Below are 14,556 nucleotides of genomic sequence, written 5' to 3'. Positions count from 1 at the left end.
ATCAAGCCCTCTGGCCAGCCAGTCCCTAATTGGAACACAATGAACACTGTAGAGGATGTTCTTTCTATTTCTGTACCAACATACGTCAGTGAATCATTATGTATTAAGCTCCAAACTAGGAATGAAGAGCATAATATTTAAGTGTCTGGTAACTAAACAGTTGTCAAATGTTCCAGATTTGAAGGCTGGTTTATTCATAAATCAAGCAGAATCACTAATAAATTGCATAAAAATTACATCATTTAATATAATGGAAATTGCACGAAAGTTCATATTCTGATTCACTTTTTTGAGAGTTGGATGAGGTCACCTCTACATATCTAATTTCTATAAATATTGTTTTTATTATGAAACTACAGCCAGGTGATGGCTATCTTAGTTTGGCATAAAGGCAAAGAAAGACAAAATAGCTAACATCACTCAGTCAACAGGTATTAAAACAATCATCATGGATTAAATAAATGAAATATTCATGTTAATTTGTGAGTAGGCTAATTCTTTTAGCTTTCAACAGAGCCAAGCTATTACCCACTATTTACATTAATGTAATTGACAATCTGCTTTTCAGTATTCTCATCAAGCTCTCCACAAGAAAGCAAAGTGTATTTTCCAAAATGTTAAACTATTCCTTTACATGTTAAACTACAGTACTAATTACACCTCATAGTGTAGCATAAAAACTGAAATTATGGGGAATAAGCTAACCTGGCTTATCTCAAAGGTAAACAAAACCTGCTTATTAGACTCTCTAAAGCTCACTAATTAACATGTTATATCTTGTTTGTTTAATCCACTGTGCTCAGCTGTCTCTGCGATCAGATAATTAAGTTAACTGGCTGCTGGCTCTAGTTACACTATCATTCATAAGTATGAACACACTTTCTCATTCAATTCAGTGGAAATGTGTGTCCAAACATTTGACTGATAGTGTATATGTTCAATGTATGGACAGAAATTTGGTGCCAGTTTTGTTATTTAAATTCTAACAAGAAAGCAATAAGTGCACTTCCAAATTGTTGAACCATTTATTTCATTTTGAAGGTAACTAGTCTGACATATAGAGAGGAGGCAGGGCAAGGTAGCTAGTTTTTATATTAAATAAATAAGACATATTATACATATACATATTAGTGAACTACAGTGGTTGGACAGCTGATTTTATGTAACTTTGGACATATTAGTAGTTTTTGGCCAGAGATAATTCCTCTATGTGAAGTGTTTATTCGAAGGAGCTGACTGCATGTGGCTTCGATTTTAAAAGACAGATATGAGCAGGGTATTGATCTTCTCATCTAACTTTCAGCAGTTTAGTGAATAGGCATACTTTTTAAATATATAAATAAAAAAAATCTTTAAAGGTAGAACAAAAATATATGTTTGTTAAGGAATAAAAGTGCTAGTGAAATCAAATCCTAATAATCTGTCTCTGACCACAGGCATCATATGTCAAATGCATGGATTTGTGGCCATTCAAATGTACAATTCCTGTTTTGTTCCTTTTGTGCTATGCGCAGTTTACCTGTAGCCTACTTTCTGTGGCTGGCCCCCTCCACTGTTCCCTTGATGAAGCACTACAAAGCTTGAGGATGTGAAACCTCAAAGGCTTTTTGTCCCTTGTCGCTTTCACCAAGCCCTGCATCAGGGTGAAAAGACATTGGCCTCTGGGTTCCCAGGGTAGTGCAGGGGGCATTAATACTTGAAAAAGCTAACCATTAGTTCACAATCGACAGTGAGGGGTTGCAGGAGGCGATACAAATGCATTAAATGGACAAATGCGTCTTTGTATTTGACGATGCACAGATAGGATACAACCGAAAATCGGGTTTTCGAGTTTTTTTTTCTCACTTGCATATCTCACTCTTCTCCACCTTAAAGGCAATGAATAAGTGATAAAGGCAGGCTGAGTTTAGGATTCAAATAAATGTATCAGTGAAAGTGTTGTTTACCACAACAGATGTGAAACCTGAGAGCACTTTGAAAGTGCAACATAGTGAGTGAGTGCTCCAAATCTCCCAGTACTCCCTTTTGTTTGCAGTCATTCATATGATCCAAGTAGCAGCTCATTTATCAGGTCATTTGGAGAGGCCTTTAGCTAGAACTGGACCATTACCTTTGGATTGGAAACATGTTTGTAAAAAGTGAGTGGAAAAAACATACAGTGTAATTTGATTTTGGAATTACACAAAATTCACTGGAACAAGAATAGTAATACTGCATATGATCTTTGAGTTAATCCTTAGTCTCTACAGAGCTTGGCGATGTTTACATGGAGCAGCAAAGTGATGAGAACTTGCAGGTTTAACATGAGAGATTGTTTCCAAGAGAATAATTTCACCATCTTTTAGTGGTGTTTCCCAATGTAATGACAAATGCCTGGATAAATTTACACTGTCAGAGTAATACCCAGCTATAATTGCTATGTATAATCAGATTTTTATATTAAAAAATACATACAAAGACACATAATAATTAATTGAAAACCATGCAAAGTAGTGCAAAAAATGGTATTAGTATCCATAACTTATGACTTTAACTCTTCTTAAACCTTGTACTTCATCTTTCCAGTCTTGCTAATGACACAGATATGCTGAAAGAAAAAGACATGGGAGAAATTACAATTAGCTTGTGTTATTTAATATTAAATCCATAGTACGATATATTTCAATCTTCTCTAAAAACCTTGTGTCTTATCACTGTAAAATATTTGTTCAAGATTACCCTGCTGATATGGCAAATTCACAAATGTTCTGGGAGCCATATATAATATGCCAAATATAGCATGGAAAGATGAAGATTGCAATAAATTGAAAGCAAGGAAGGTAATCTACAAAAATATGACATGAATTAATCTAACTTTGGGTGTCTCAGGACTTCAACTCATATTTCACGTGTATGATAAGAAAAGAAGGGACGCTTTAACTCTGCCTGATAGTCAGATCCTAATCTCTACATTCCACAGGTCAGACTTTCATAATGAATACCACCCCCTCAAATATGTACAAGGTATGTACAAAATGGTACAGTAACCACAGTACATGCCGCACACACACCTGCATTAATATACGCACACACAGAGCTATGGGAGTTGGTGTAGGCTTAGTGCTTCGCATGGGTCAAAGATATTTTTGAGCAATGTCTTTGCAGATATAAAACTGACAAAGTTCACGTATGTATGCGCTTACTAATTTCAGACTATGCAGTCTAGATGAAATAAACTGTGGCGTGACAAAGAAAACAGGAGAAAGGCTACATTCCTGCCTCAAAGGTTATAAAGGAGTAAACTGAGTTTAAATTACCAGCAAGGCATGTAGAATATAATTTACCAGAAATGCTTTCTATGGACTGTGGAAAAAATGTAGAATACAGAAATAAAAGAGAAAGTTTTTAGCAAGGTCAGCTGTTTTACTTTTGATGGATTCTGACTACATAGTACCCATGTTAGATAGATTAGCTAATCGTCTGGGACATAAAATCCTTACTATGACTTGATCAGGTCTACAAACTACACATATTTACACATACACATAGTTTTATAACCGTAGTTTGATCATATCCTGTGTGGCTTTGTCTTGGGAAAGACAAAAATATATAATCAAAACTTATTGTGTAGTTTAGATTTTTTATGCACTACCCACACTAGTTGCTGGTATTTGGCAATAAAGAAAATTGGACAAATTACAATTTGAACCTCTTACGTTTCATCCTCTGCAGACAACAAACATCTCTACTATGATGCAAAAGTCGAAATTAAAAACTTTGGGCTACTAAGAAGTCATTTGTTAATCTTGTGTGGACTTTTTCCCAGGATTAATTTATCTGACACATCTGAAAAAAGACACCAGCTCTTGATAGCAGCTAACTTGACACTTAGTACGGCTTTGAATATACACACACATGAACTACTTGCACAGATATAAATGATCTGAGCTGCTTTGCCTACATGTAAAGTCCACCTAAGCATGGAGGATACCTGTTGGGGGAGTTTAGGTTTCAGAGAGAGGAGTACAGCTCATTGATTTACCCAGTTTACTCTCCAGTCTTCTCTTTCATCTCTTTCTCTTAGCACTTCAAAAGATCATGTGCTGTGTGCAGCCATGAGTTGGACTTACATTCAGGTCACGGAAGTATTCGTTGTAGTCCAGGGCATAACCAACGACGAAGTGGTTGGGGATTTCAAATCCAACATCTATCAAAGCAAACACAGATCAAAGTAATAATATAAATAAGTAGATGTCCATACATGTCCAGACTAATTTGGAGCTTGATTTGATTTATTTGCCTTTTCTAAAGAACATACTGTGTTAAATGGTTAAAAATTGTACCATCTTACAACAATTGTATAGTTTTTAAGTTGAAATATATGCTATCTTATGTAAACAGGAACCATAGAAGACAGGCTTTGTCCAGAGTGTCCCCAGCCTCTTGCCCAGAGTACAACCTCCATACATGCACTTGCAGCATTAGTTAGGTCTTACAGGAAGATCCATACTACCAACACATTCATTCACAGTGACCATGCTCGAAAAATAACATCTCAACCCAAAATTGGTATTTACACAACTTTGTACTTATTTTAGCAAATGATCTAACTGCATCAGTGCAATGTCAACTTCTACAGACAGCATCCAAGAAGAAAGCTATTATTCACAAAGCAGCAAGATACATTTTTATAATGATCATGAAAGAAATCTGGCAGCACATTGTTCAGATGAAACAAAAACAAACTTGTTTAGCATGGAACTGTCCCCGACTACCACAGTGACTGCATACCGCTGTAAAACAGGGAGGTGGGAGTGTGCTGAGATGGTGCATGAAATCAAAATAAATTAGCATGGACCAGATGGGTGCTGCATGTTTGGCGTGGAACTGGAAAGGCCTACCACAGAGTAGCATAGGTGCTGGAGTTGGGACGGTGCTGATGTGCGACTGGAGTGCAAATGGTGTAGGAAAGATAAATTTATAGATGGGGCTATAAATGCATAACATGTGATATGACATCCCATCCCAGAAAAGGCTTTTTTTCTACAGTTTTTATGCTTTGGTCAGGATCAATTTATAGATCATTCATTCATCCATCCATCATCTATACCCGCTTATTGTTTAAGGTCACAGGGATCTGCTGGAGCCTATCCCAGCTCTCTTTGGGTGACAGGCAGGGGTACACCCTGGATGGGTCTAATTTATAGATCTTCTCTATAAATTAAGTTGGTCACAGTAACCTTAGGTCAGAATCTCTCTGCAACAACTTTACAAACATACTGCTGCTTCGATCAGTGTTGTACCTGCAGTACTCATTTGTCTGTTTATACTTCAGCCTTATGCAATAGTTCAGTCTAATGGCGGCAACAGGGCAAACATTAGTGGCCTAGGCCTCTTTCTCTGTAGCAACTTCCTGCAGCTCTTCCTGGAACTACCATGGATAATAGAAATGTTGGTCTTTTAGAGTGACTGTTTATTACTGTTTCCATGACAACGAAGGTCAGGTACGTTTGCCAGCAGACAGGACATGTAGACGTATCACTGTTACCATGACAATAAAGGTCTGGTCAGTGTGCCACTGGAAGGGTCTTATGAATTTTAACCGATACTAGGGTTATCAAACACATTTCTAATAGGAAGGACATTATTTGGGTTATTTGGGTTATCAAATCTTGTCCACGGGTTTGGTATTTTATGGTACCGATACAGCCCTATTTGATGAGTTAGTTCCTTAGCCAAGGTGGCGGAAGCATCATCGTGGTCCTTGACTGTCTCAAAATGAACACCAAGATGCACATAAAGGTGAAAATCTCTGGAGGTTATTTCAAAAGAAAAATTGTTGCTTGAAATGTTAACATGGTAGCATCTAAAAGGCATTAAAAAAACCACAGCTTAAGGTGCTTCACCACTCACAGGCATGGTCTTGGGCTAACTTTGACTTTTCTCTCTGCCATTTCAGCCTTTACAAATTTCTTCCTATTCTTAATGCACTACATGAGGGCAGATATTTTGCAGAAAAGGTCAATTTCTATGTATATACACATTTTTGTTTTTTCAAAGGGAATAAAAAATCGTTATAACTGGAACACCTACAGTATTATAGTAGTAATATTGCACAAACACACATGCTAAGAAAAAAAAAACAAACACACACAATTCCCTCTAACTGTCATGAAAGTCACAGTACAATGAAGGACCATGACACCTGCACTTATAATAATACATGGCATTAAATTCAAGGGGTACTTACAGTCTGTCAGACTTTCAGCCATGTTAGGGACCCTCTTCACCAGCAGACTAAACACATGTTAAATGAAAAGTTATTTTACAAAATGCTACAGTACTACAATACTACATCATCATAACAAATGTGCATACTAACTCTTTTGACAGTGTTACATACTCCGTTAAAGAGAAAGCCCACTGGGTACTGTGATGCCGTCTTCTAATGTTTGTCACACGCTTGGCATTTCCCCTTGTGGGGAAAACACAGACGACTGAAAAAAATTTCTCACCCTGCAACCTTGACCATCTTGGGTTCAAAGGTCTCCACATGCTTCAGAAGGGCCTTCATGGTCTTTCCTGTGTCGACTATGGCCTTAGGCAAAGGAGCACCAAAGGAATAGGGAGAGATGAAGAGGAAAGGATGTGGGCATCTTAGAGAAGATTGCTTTCAAAGAGGAAGAAATGGCAATTGGCTATGCAAATTATGGGTTAAAAAGAATTAGTTTCAATGACACATTTTAGTCTTAGATTAAATAAAGCATTAATAAGTGCATACAGGGCATCTTATCCACTCCGTCACACTTCTACTGTACATTTGTTGTCTGTCTAGTGTTGTTGTTTTTATTAATAGACACAACTTTGGGTTTTCATTCGGAAAGTTTTCCATGAAATGACTTTTAACAGATTATTTCTTCACTCACAGGGATAATATGACACTGGAGCAGTTTTTACAAACTATTGACAAGTGCAACATGAAATGTATAATGTCATGTTTTGTATTTTAAAACTTAACAGCATGTTCTCAGAGTTGATAGTGTGCTTATGTGTATCTGACCAGAAACTTTAACAAGTGAAAACACTTTCTCATTTTATTCTTTTGCAAACCAAAGCAAAAGAGTTAGAATTCTTACAACCGAACTGGATTCTTAATCAACAAAACAACTAAAATAAACATGAATGAAATATGTCAAAGGAAAACATGGTGGAAATCTGAGCTACATGCTGGACAGAATTAATTCACTGCAAAACAGCAGGGCAAGTCATAACAGATGGGAGGCGTATTTGCACCTGACACTCACCTCAACTATGAGCACACTCTTGATAACATGTAAAAAAAAAACACACAGACAAGCAAATTAGTAGAACATCACCTTTGAATTTTAACACTTCAAGTAAAGTGAAAATAAAAGCTAAGTTGTTGCAGTGAAATTTACATTTCTTAGAGATGGTATCTATAGCAACCATGTCGACAGAATCTTCAGCGCTTTAACAAAAACACAAAAAACTCATTCTCTCTCCAAAGTAATGAACATCTGTGTCTATGGTGAGCAAAAGTCACTTCTAAGTGTGCGGGTGTTGCACACTTTCTCTGCTGTATGAAATCAAATAACTCCTTGTTCCTCTTGGCTGAGTCTATGGGACTCTTTGTGAAACTAGTAGAGAGTATCTATGGTTTGGAGCGAGTGATTGGAGAGAATGCAGGCACACGGCCAATGTTCCCCGTCTACACCTGAACACAGTTACATAACAGTCAGAGGAAGCTGGGGGGACATGTAAAGGAACACAAAAAATATCAAACAATGACCTGTGTTATTGAAATGCTGCACTCTGTAAACATATTGTGCAGCAGATTAGATAACAAGTGAAACTTGGTAGTTATTTGAATATGTGTAGCATTATTATTTGGGATGTTATAGTTCCCCTGGTGGCTTTGTGTTCCTCTGCCTCCCAACCCTGGAACAAACTTCAAACTGACCAAAGTGCTCTGACATTACAGAGTGCAACATGGGTAAGAACCTTCAAAAAATAGGTACAGTGTCTATGTCTTCATTAATTGGTTAGGGAACCAGGCAAGAGAGTCTTTTACAGATTAACGCTATATCTTTAGAAGTCTAAGAGGCTATAGCCACATTAGTCGCTCTCTGAGGCTGCTTAACATGCTCACAATGACAATGATTATTTTTAGCAGGTAACTTTTGTCATCCCACTATTATACCAATCAGTTTTATGTCACTAATAAAATGAAAAAGTGAAAGTTAACCAGATGATGGCACTAGAGGAAATTTTTCAGAAAGTTTTTAGTGTGTTAGAAACATGGACTACAAAGCCTTGCTGTTTAAACATCTCCTCTGAATAGAAATGGGCAATTTACAATGCTCAACTTGTTTCTTCTAGTTTGCATTGTATCTATATTTGTGCTAAATTTAAAAATAACAACTCAGACGACCAAGTGCCACAGATTCACACTCAGGTTAAGTGAGGACTGTGTTTAAAATCTTCAGTAAGGGTGAAAAATGCTGCCATGTAACACTCCTTCTCATGTCGCCACCTTCTCTCCTTAACATTTACTTTGACCAAGCTGTCATTTCGTTGCCATTATCAAGGCACAGATTAATAGGTTTAGTGTCAATAGTGCCACACGGAAAAGTACCAGCTGTGACTCAACAGCGTTTATTTTTTAAGGCTTATAAAGACTGATGACTGACAATTACTTGTTTTTACAACATATGAGAGTTTTGGGCGGTCTGTATTTAATATTTCTATAAAGATGAAAGACTGTAACGAGTCCACTTTATTGACACAGTGAAGTGAAGTCCAATGACTAATGTTTTCTGTGCAAGGTGCCGTCCAGCCGTTCTGTTTTTATTACTGCTGACCTTTTTACCCACAGTGAAATGCATCTTAGTTAACAGCATGGTCTGACAGCTCAGTTACAACAATTCAACATCAGTAGTGAGGAGGGATAATTCCTCTTAATGCCACAGTCTGAATTCTCGACAAACAGTCGGTAAATCTGCTTTGTGGAGATATTCATTCTTTCATTCAGGGAAACTGTTTTAATGAAGTGACACTCAGGAGAAGGCCACAAAGACAACAATTGTATAGTATAGTGTTCTGTTCTGGGCAAGCTTGGAGAATATGTTTAACAATGAAATGAAATACAAAACTGTAATTGTATGCTCTTGTAATAGCTAAAACGTTGGTGTATTCTAAGGTGAAGTTGTATTGTTCGATTAAACTTAAAATATAACTTTACATACCTTTCCATGAAGAAATGACAGATCTCTGCTGCCTATGATGTGTAAGTCCTCTGTTGATTGGTCATTCTGGGAAAGAGAAGATGAAGGATGATTCATAATCATTCTTTGTATTATGGGACTAGTCTTATTGTTGTGTATATATATCTATCTATATCTATATTTGTCTCGATCACTCTCTCTCTATATAGATATATTTATATGTGTGTGTGTGTGTGTGTGTGTGTGTGTGTATTCAACACCATAATGTTTCTGTTTAGCTGTAGGGTAAAACACAATCTATAACTTGATTTTATTGTAGCTACCCTTTTGAAAGCCAGTTCTTAAAATAAAAATAGAACATCCTTTCACATGCCATGAAGGGATACAAGGAAAGACAAATGCAAATTTGATCTTTTAATTTGTGCTTGGTGCACAAATACACCAAATAATAACAAGTCTATGGTGACAAATGCAAAGCGATACCATTGCTAACTTTACTCCATAAGGTAGTGACTCAGTTTATAAATTCCAGGTGTTAGTCACTGTCATAATCTAACCCAACATGCTTCCAGCAAAGCAAGTGCCAATACACCTAGGTGATTTTTTAATGTATTAACCCATACATGTATTTATTAAAAGTATTTTGTTAACTCTCCATTAGAGTACTTGAAATTGTATTTTTAGGCTAAACCCTATGCATAGATGAGGAATTTTTTAAAAATTACATTTACTGCCAAAAGCTGTTTATCTTTTCATCACCAATTAGCAATTTTTAATTTTCATGACACGTGTCTGCCATCTTGTCCTTGAGTTGTCCTGCATGAAGCCACTTGGTCCTCACTAAATACAACACTGACATCTGGTGGCCAAGCCAAATGATGAATTTAGGGTTGTAATTGAAGATTATTTCAAATCTCTATTAATCTGTCATTCTTTTGTTTATAAAACATCCAAAAATACTCATCACATTTTCTCACGAAACTGCTTGTTTGGTCCATATAACAGTCTAAATCCTCAATTCATGATGGTATAAAACAGTGAAAAGCAAGAAATTCTCTCACATGAGAATCTGGAACCCGTGAATATTAGAATTATAATTTGTATAGGGGCTTTGTAAGGGAGCTGGCAGCAAACGAGTTGGTACATTTTTTCAACAGGGAGGTAACAGGTTGTTTACTGATTGTAGAGCCACCTGAGAAAAGTTTGTGTTTTGTGATTTTGGGCAATATTAAATTACAAATCTTGAATTCACTTGTTTCGTGTGCATCATTTAGTTCACCAACCAGGTAGCTCTTCAGACGAATAAACTCCACCCGAGTTTCTAGGTACTTGCTGGAGTTCCGGCCAAACACCTTGATGAAATCCACCAGATCTGCACAAAACTTGTAGCCACCCTTTAGGACACACAACACCATAATGGCGTTCTCCCCAAAATCATCCACGATGTAGTGCGCCAGGCGTTCTATCCTGCAAGACCAATGACATCACCACAAATAGAAATTACCATGAAATGATTAATTGCTCACTCTGTATGTGGTTCTATGTATTTTACCTGTTCCTGATCACCCCATGTGGAATATAAACACTCTCTATGTCTTCATGGTAGTGTTCAGGGTATGTGAATAGGTCCAGACTGTAACCTGGCCAGTCATCTTTGATCTACAACAGATATATAACCCCAAGGATAGTACAAGAATTCATGAAAAAAAAGATAAATTACAATATGTTTTTGTTCTGAAATAATTCCCCCTCTATCCTCCAGAGGGTATTTTTAACTTGGTAGGTTTCAAATGCATATGTATGTAAAAAGCATAAAAAGAATTAAACCCATGCCCAGGACCTTAAACATCTGCACATATGGGAAGGGCACTTCATCGCTCTGCATTAATCTAATTAATTAATCTATTAAAGGGGTTAGATTCAGTTTGAGCAGGAGGTAAAAAATAGGAACTACTATGCCAAGAAATTTAAAATGTAAAATAAAATAAACTATCCTTAAAACAAATTCTAAAGATATATTTTTATTGGGCAGCTAAATTCACAAAGTTTACATCACTTTTCCCAATATTTAAATTATAACCAGAAAGTTTCCAAACCGGAGTAAATTTAGCCAGAATAGAGAGAGGGAGTTATCTGTAGGCAACACATTAAATTTCCTCATATTACGTTTTAAAATGCATGACTCAAAAATAATGAAATAATAAGAGGCTCAATTACAAAATATAAAATTAAAGGGGAAAGGTGGGTCTTATCCATGTTTAAAGGGGGACAAAATGTACAAAATGATTCATTTGTGCAAATACAAGCCGCAGAACCTGTGTAGCCTACTTGTGAGCAAATGAGTACCAAAAATAAAATTTCTCAGTAGATGTTAGACCATAGAACACAACTTAAATTTCTGAATTCATCGATATATATTTGACTAAAATGGCTGAATGTGTTGAACATACCACAATTCCTCTTTTCCTCCTTTCTTTGTCCATCTCCACTTAGGTTGATAAAATGAGTATTGAATGAGGTAGTGGTTCAGGATACAGGTGGTAGGCATATCGAGTAGAAATACACAAAAAACCTTATGTTACATATTACATAAACCAGGTTTTCCAACTTTGAAAAATTATGAAACAGGTTAGGTTGGAAAACCTTGAAGAGTGTCTCGTAACTCAGAATTACATTAATACAAAAACAAACAAACAAACAAACAAACTAATCTAATCTATTATTGCCAAAGCATTACTTACTGTTTAGTTGACTTCTTTGCAGTGATCATTCACAAAACAATAAAAGAAAAAGAAACTATGAAGATATCGAGACAAGACCTAACCAGCCTCATGGGCTATGGGATCACGCTTGAATCATTTGTGTAAATGGACAGATTTGTTTTAGTCGTGGAGAATTACTGGGATAATCAGCTTCATGTGATGCTTTGTTGGCTTGTGGCCGCATCACATGAAGCTGTGGGGAAAAAAAACAAATTTTAAATCCAAGTTATGTGGTGTAAATTTTATTGACAGAATTTAGCTCATTTTGAAGGACTGGCTTCTTTGATGGAAAGACGTTTTCCATCAAAATACATTTGAAGGAGAGCAGAAAGCAGGAAAGAAAAAAATAATAGCTGGCTGTTGAATATCTTGGAGTGTCCAGAAGATGCATTTGAAAGATGGAGCTAACCCTATAGTATTTGATCTATCACTACAGTGAGGTAAACATACCTAATTTAAGCATTTCTTCATGGAATTAATAAATATTTCATGTCTGTGTGATATCTAAACTAAGGGGAAAGTGAAGGCATACAGTACAATGTATCTGATCAAGAACAAGTTTTTTTTATGTGTTAGTTATTTGGTATGTAGATTGTTTTGAATCTCTCAAAGAGGTCGATGTCATTTTCCAGCTGCTTCATTGCGATTTCAAGACGCTCCTTGCGAGCTTTCTTTGATAGGGTGTTGGTGACAAGAGAGAGGCCCTGGTACTCGTGATGCAGCTCATCCCAGTTCTTTTTCAGGCCCTGGAAAGTGAAGCCACAGAGGGAAACCCATCAGTGTCACAACGCAGTCAGCATTATGATTTTTTTTTTTTTTGTTTGTTTTTTGAAGACTTTTATATTGTAAAGCTACCACATCCAGGCAGGGCTCCAGTGCTGATAAGTGTGAAAAAGTGTTGATTATAGAGTTTAAGTAATTACATAGTTCTCATAGCCCTGAAGCAGCATTTAAAAATACCTTAAAGTGTTAAATTAACTCTGCTGGAAAAGGAATCAAAATTTGCAGTGTTGGAATTTTTTACAGTCTCAGATGTAATTTAACAAACTAATTTTGAATCACATTCTTTTCAAACCAATCTTTAAATATATACAAATAATGATCAGCATGAACACTGACCATTCTGGGAGTATTTTCCAAAAAACACAAATTCATCAAAATCATTTTCTGTTCTCCTCCACTTGTTCCAGATGTCTGTATGCTCCCCTGGTGTTGTGAGGAAAGAAATTGCCATTGTGCAGCCATGTGTACAAGTACCTCCAGGATGGCTTGTCGCTCCACGTCAGACAGGTGTTTCATGGCTCCCTGCTCCTTCTGTTCCTTCACAAAGTTGTCATACTCCTCCTGAGCCCTCTGCTCTTCCTCATTGCGTTTGTGCAGGTACTCAGGTACTTCTCCATAATCCTGCGAACACAATGTTAAAAACTTTTTTTAAAAACTTTGTGTGTTATATAAATTATCTATTGCTCTGACGGTTGCACCTGATTGTAGTGAGCAATGTTTGTCAAACTATGTTCAAAATTTCTCAACAGTTTCTTGTGTATTGTATTGTTGATAAGCACCTTTTTCTTGATGTATTTGGGGACAAGTCCTGAATTTTCAAGATGCTGCTTGTGTCCCTTTTTGCTGTCTACATAGGTAGGCTGAGGCCTCATCGGCACTGCTGTAGTTGTCCTTAAAAAGTCTCTCTTGGTGTGGATGCCCATAGGCGGCTGCTCTGTCCTCTTAGGGACAGCTGGTTTCTTCATAGTGCATGTGGTACAAAGCACTTTAGAGCTTTGTGTTTCTGAAAAAGGATTAAGAACGTAGGCATGTCAGATTAATACGCAACACAGTCATTTCTCATACATTCAAACATTGATCAAACATCTACAGGAGAACTCACGTTCAAGGAGTTTGGGCTCTTTTGAATGCTTCTTGAGGTAATTTTCTGGGGGTGTCACCTCTACCTTTGCTGGTCCCATTGTTTTCATTGTATCTTTGGTTAACTTTTTCTCAAGAACAACCATTGGCCTAAACTTGGACATATACCTTCAGAAGCAGCACATCAGAAAAAAAAAAAAATAACGTACATCTTATATTATCATAGACATTTATGGATGTTACAGCAATGGCATGTTTGTTACTAGCTAACTACTTGTGAACCTTCCTAATCAACGCTAAAGTAACGTTAGCTAACGTTAACCCTACATTTTTTAGACAGCTGTAAAATTATTTACCTCGGCGGCTTATGGATATGGACCTTATCCTCAGGAATAAGATTGTAGACGCTCTCTGGTGGATGCATATCAGACATGTTGGATTGCTTCAAACAGGCGGGTTTAATGTTAAAAAAAGATAGAATAAAACTAGATGAACTAAGATAAATTACCTAAACTGACCGAGCTAACATTAATGCTAGCTAAACATTTGTTTGACAACACGCTACCGGGAAGTTGCTAGGCAACTGTGGGAGCAAATGTTGCATTCTGTACAATAAGAAAGTAGGCAATTTTGACGTTATCTAGGCTATGAGTCAATACATTTACGGACTGTGTCTTAAGTTCTAGTGTGTTCATAGTCTTCAGGAT

The 14,556-nt window shown here is 36.7% G+C and overlaps 2 protein-coding genes across 2 annotated transcripts; both read right to left on the bottom strand.

The window, feature by feature from the left end:
* Positions 1-1,073: 1,073 nt before the first annotated feature.
* On the bottom strand, positions 1,074-12,069 carry prtfdc1a (phosphoribosyl transferase domain containing 1a). Its single transcript, XM_026292907.1, has 9 exons — positions 11,675-12,069; positions 10,777-10,883; positions 10,508-10,691; positions 9,246-9,311; positions 7,284-7,301; positions 6,495-6,577; positions 6,230-6,276; positions 4,110-4,186; positions 1,074-2,587 (listed from the first exon to the last, which is right to left on the bottom strand). The coding sequence occupies exons 1-9, from the start codon at positions 11,705-11,707 to the stop codon at positions 2,540-2,542; spliced, it is 663 nt and encodes a 220-aa protein (XP_026148692.1). The 5' UTR covers positions 11,708-12,069; the 3' UTR covers positions 1,074-2,539.
* Positions 12,070-12,212: 143 nt separating this feature from the next.
* enkur (enkurin, TRPC channel interacting protein) lies at positions 12,213-14,419 on the bottom strand. Its single transcript, XM_026292906.1, has 5 exons — positions 14,206-14,419; positions 13,872-14,017; positions 13,549-13,772; positions 13,244-13,390; positions 12,213-12,732 (listed from the first exon to the last, which is right to left on the bottom strand). Exons 1-5 carry the CDS (start codon positions 14,280-14,282, stop codon positions 12,559-12,561), a joined length of 768 nt encoding a protein of 255 aa, XP_026148691.1. The 5' UTR covers positions 14,283-14,419; the 3' UTR covers positions 12,213-12,558.
* Between the last annotated feature and the right edge of the window lie 137 nt (positions 14,420-14,556).

The sequence above is a fragment of the Mastacembelus armatus genome, chromosome 20, assembly GCF_900324485.2.
Source record: "Mastacembelus armatus chromosome 20, fMasArm1.2, whole genome shotgun sequence".
NCBI classification, from domain to species: domain Eukaryota; kingdom Metazoa; phylum Chordata; class Actinopteri; order Synbranchiformes; family Mastacembelidae; genus Mastacembelus; species Mastacembelus armatus.
This window is presented reverse-complemented; position numbering and strand designations above follow the sequence as displayed.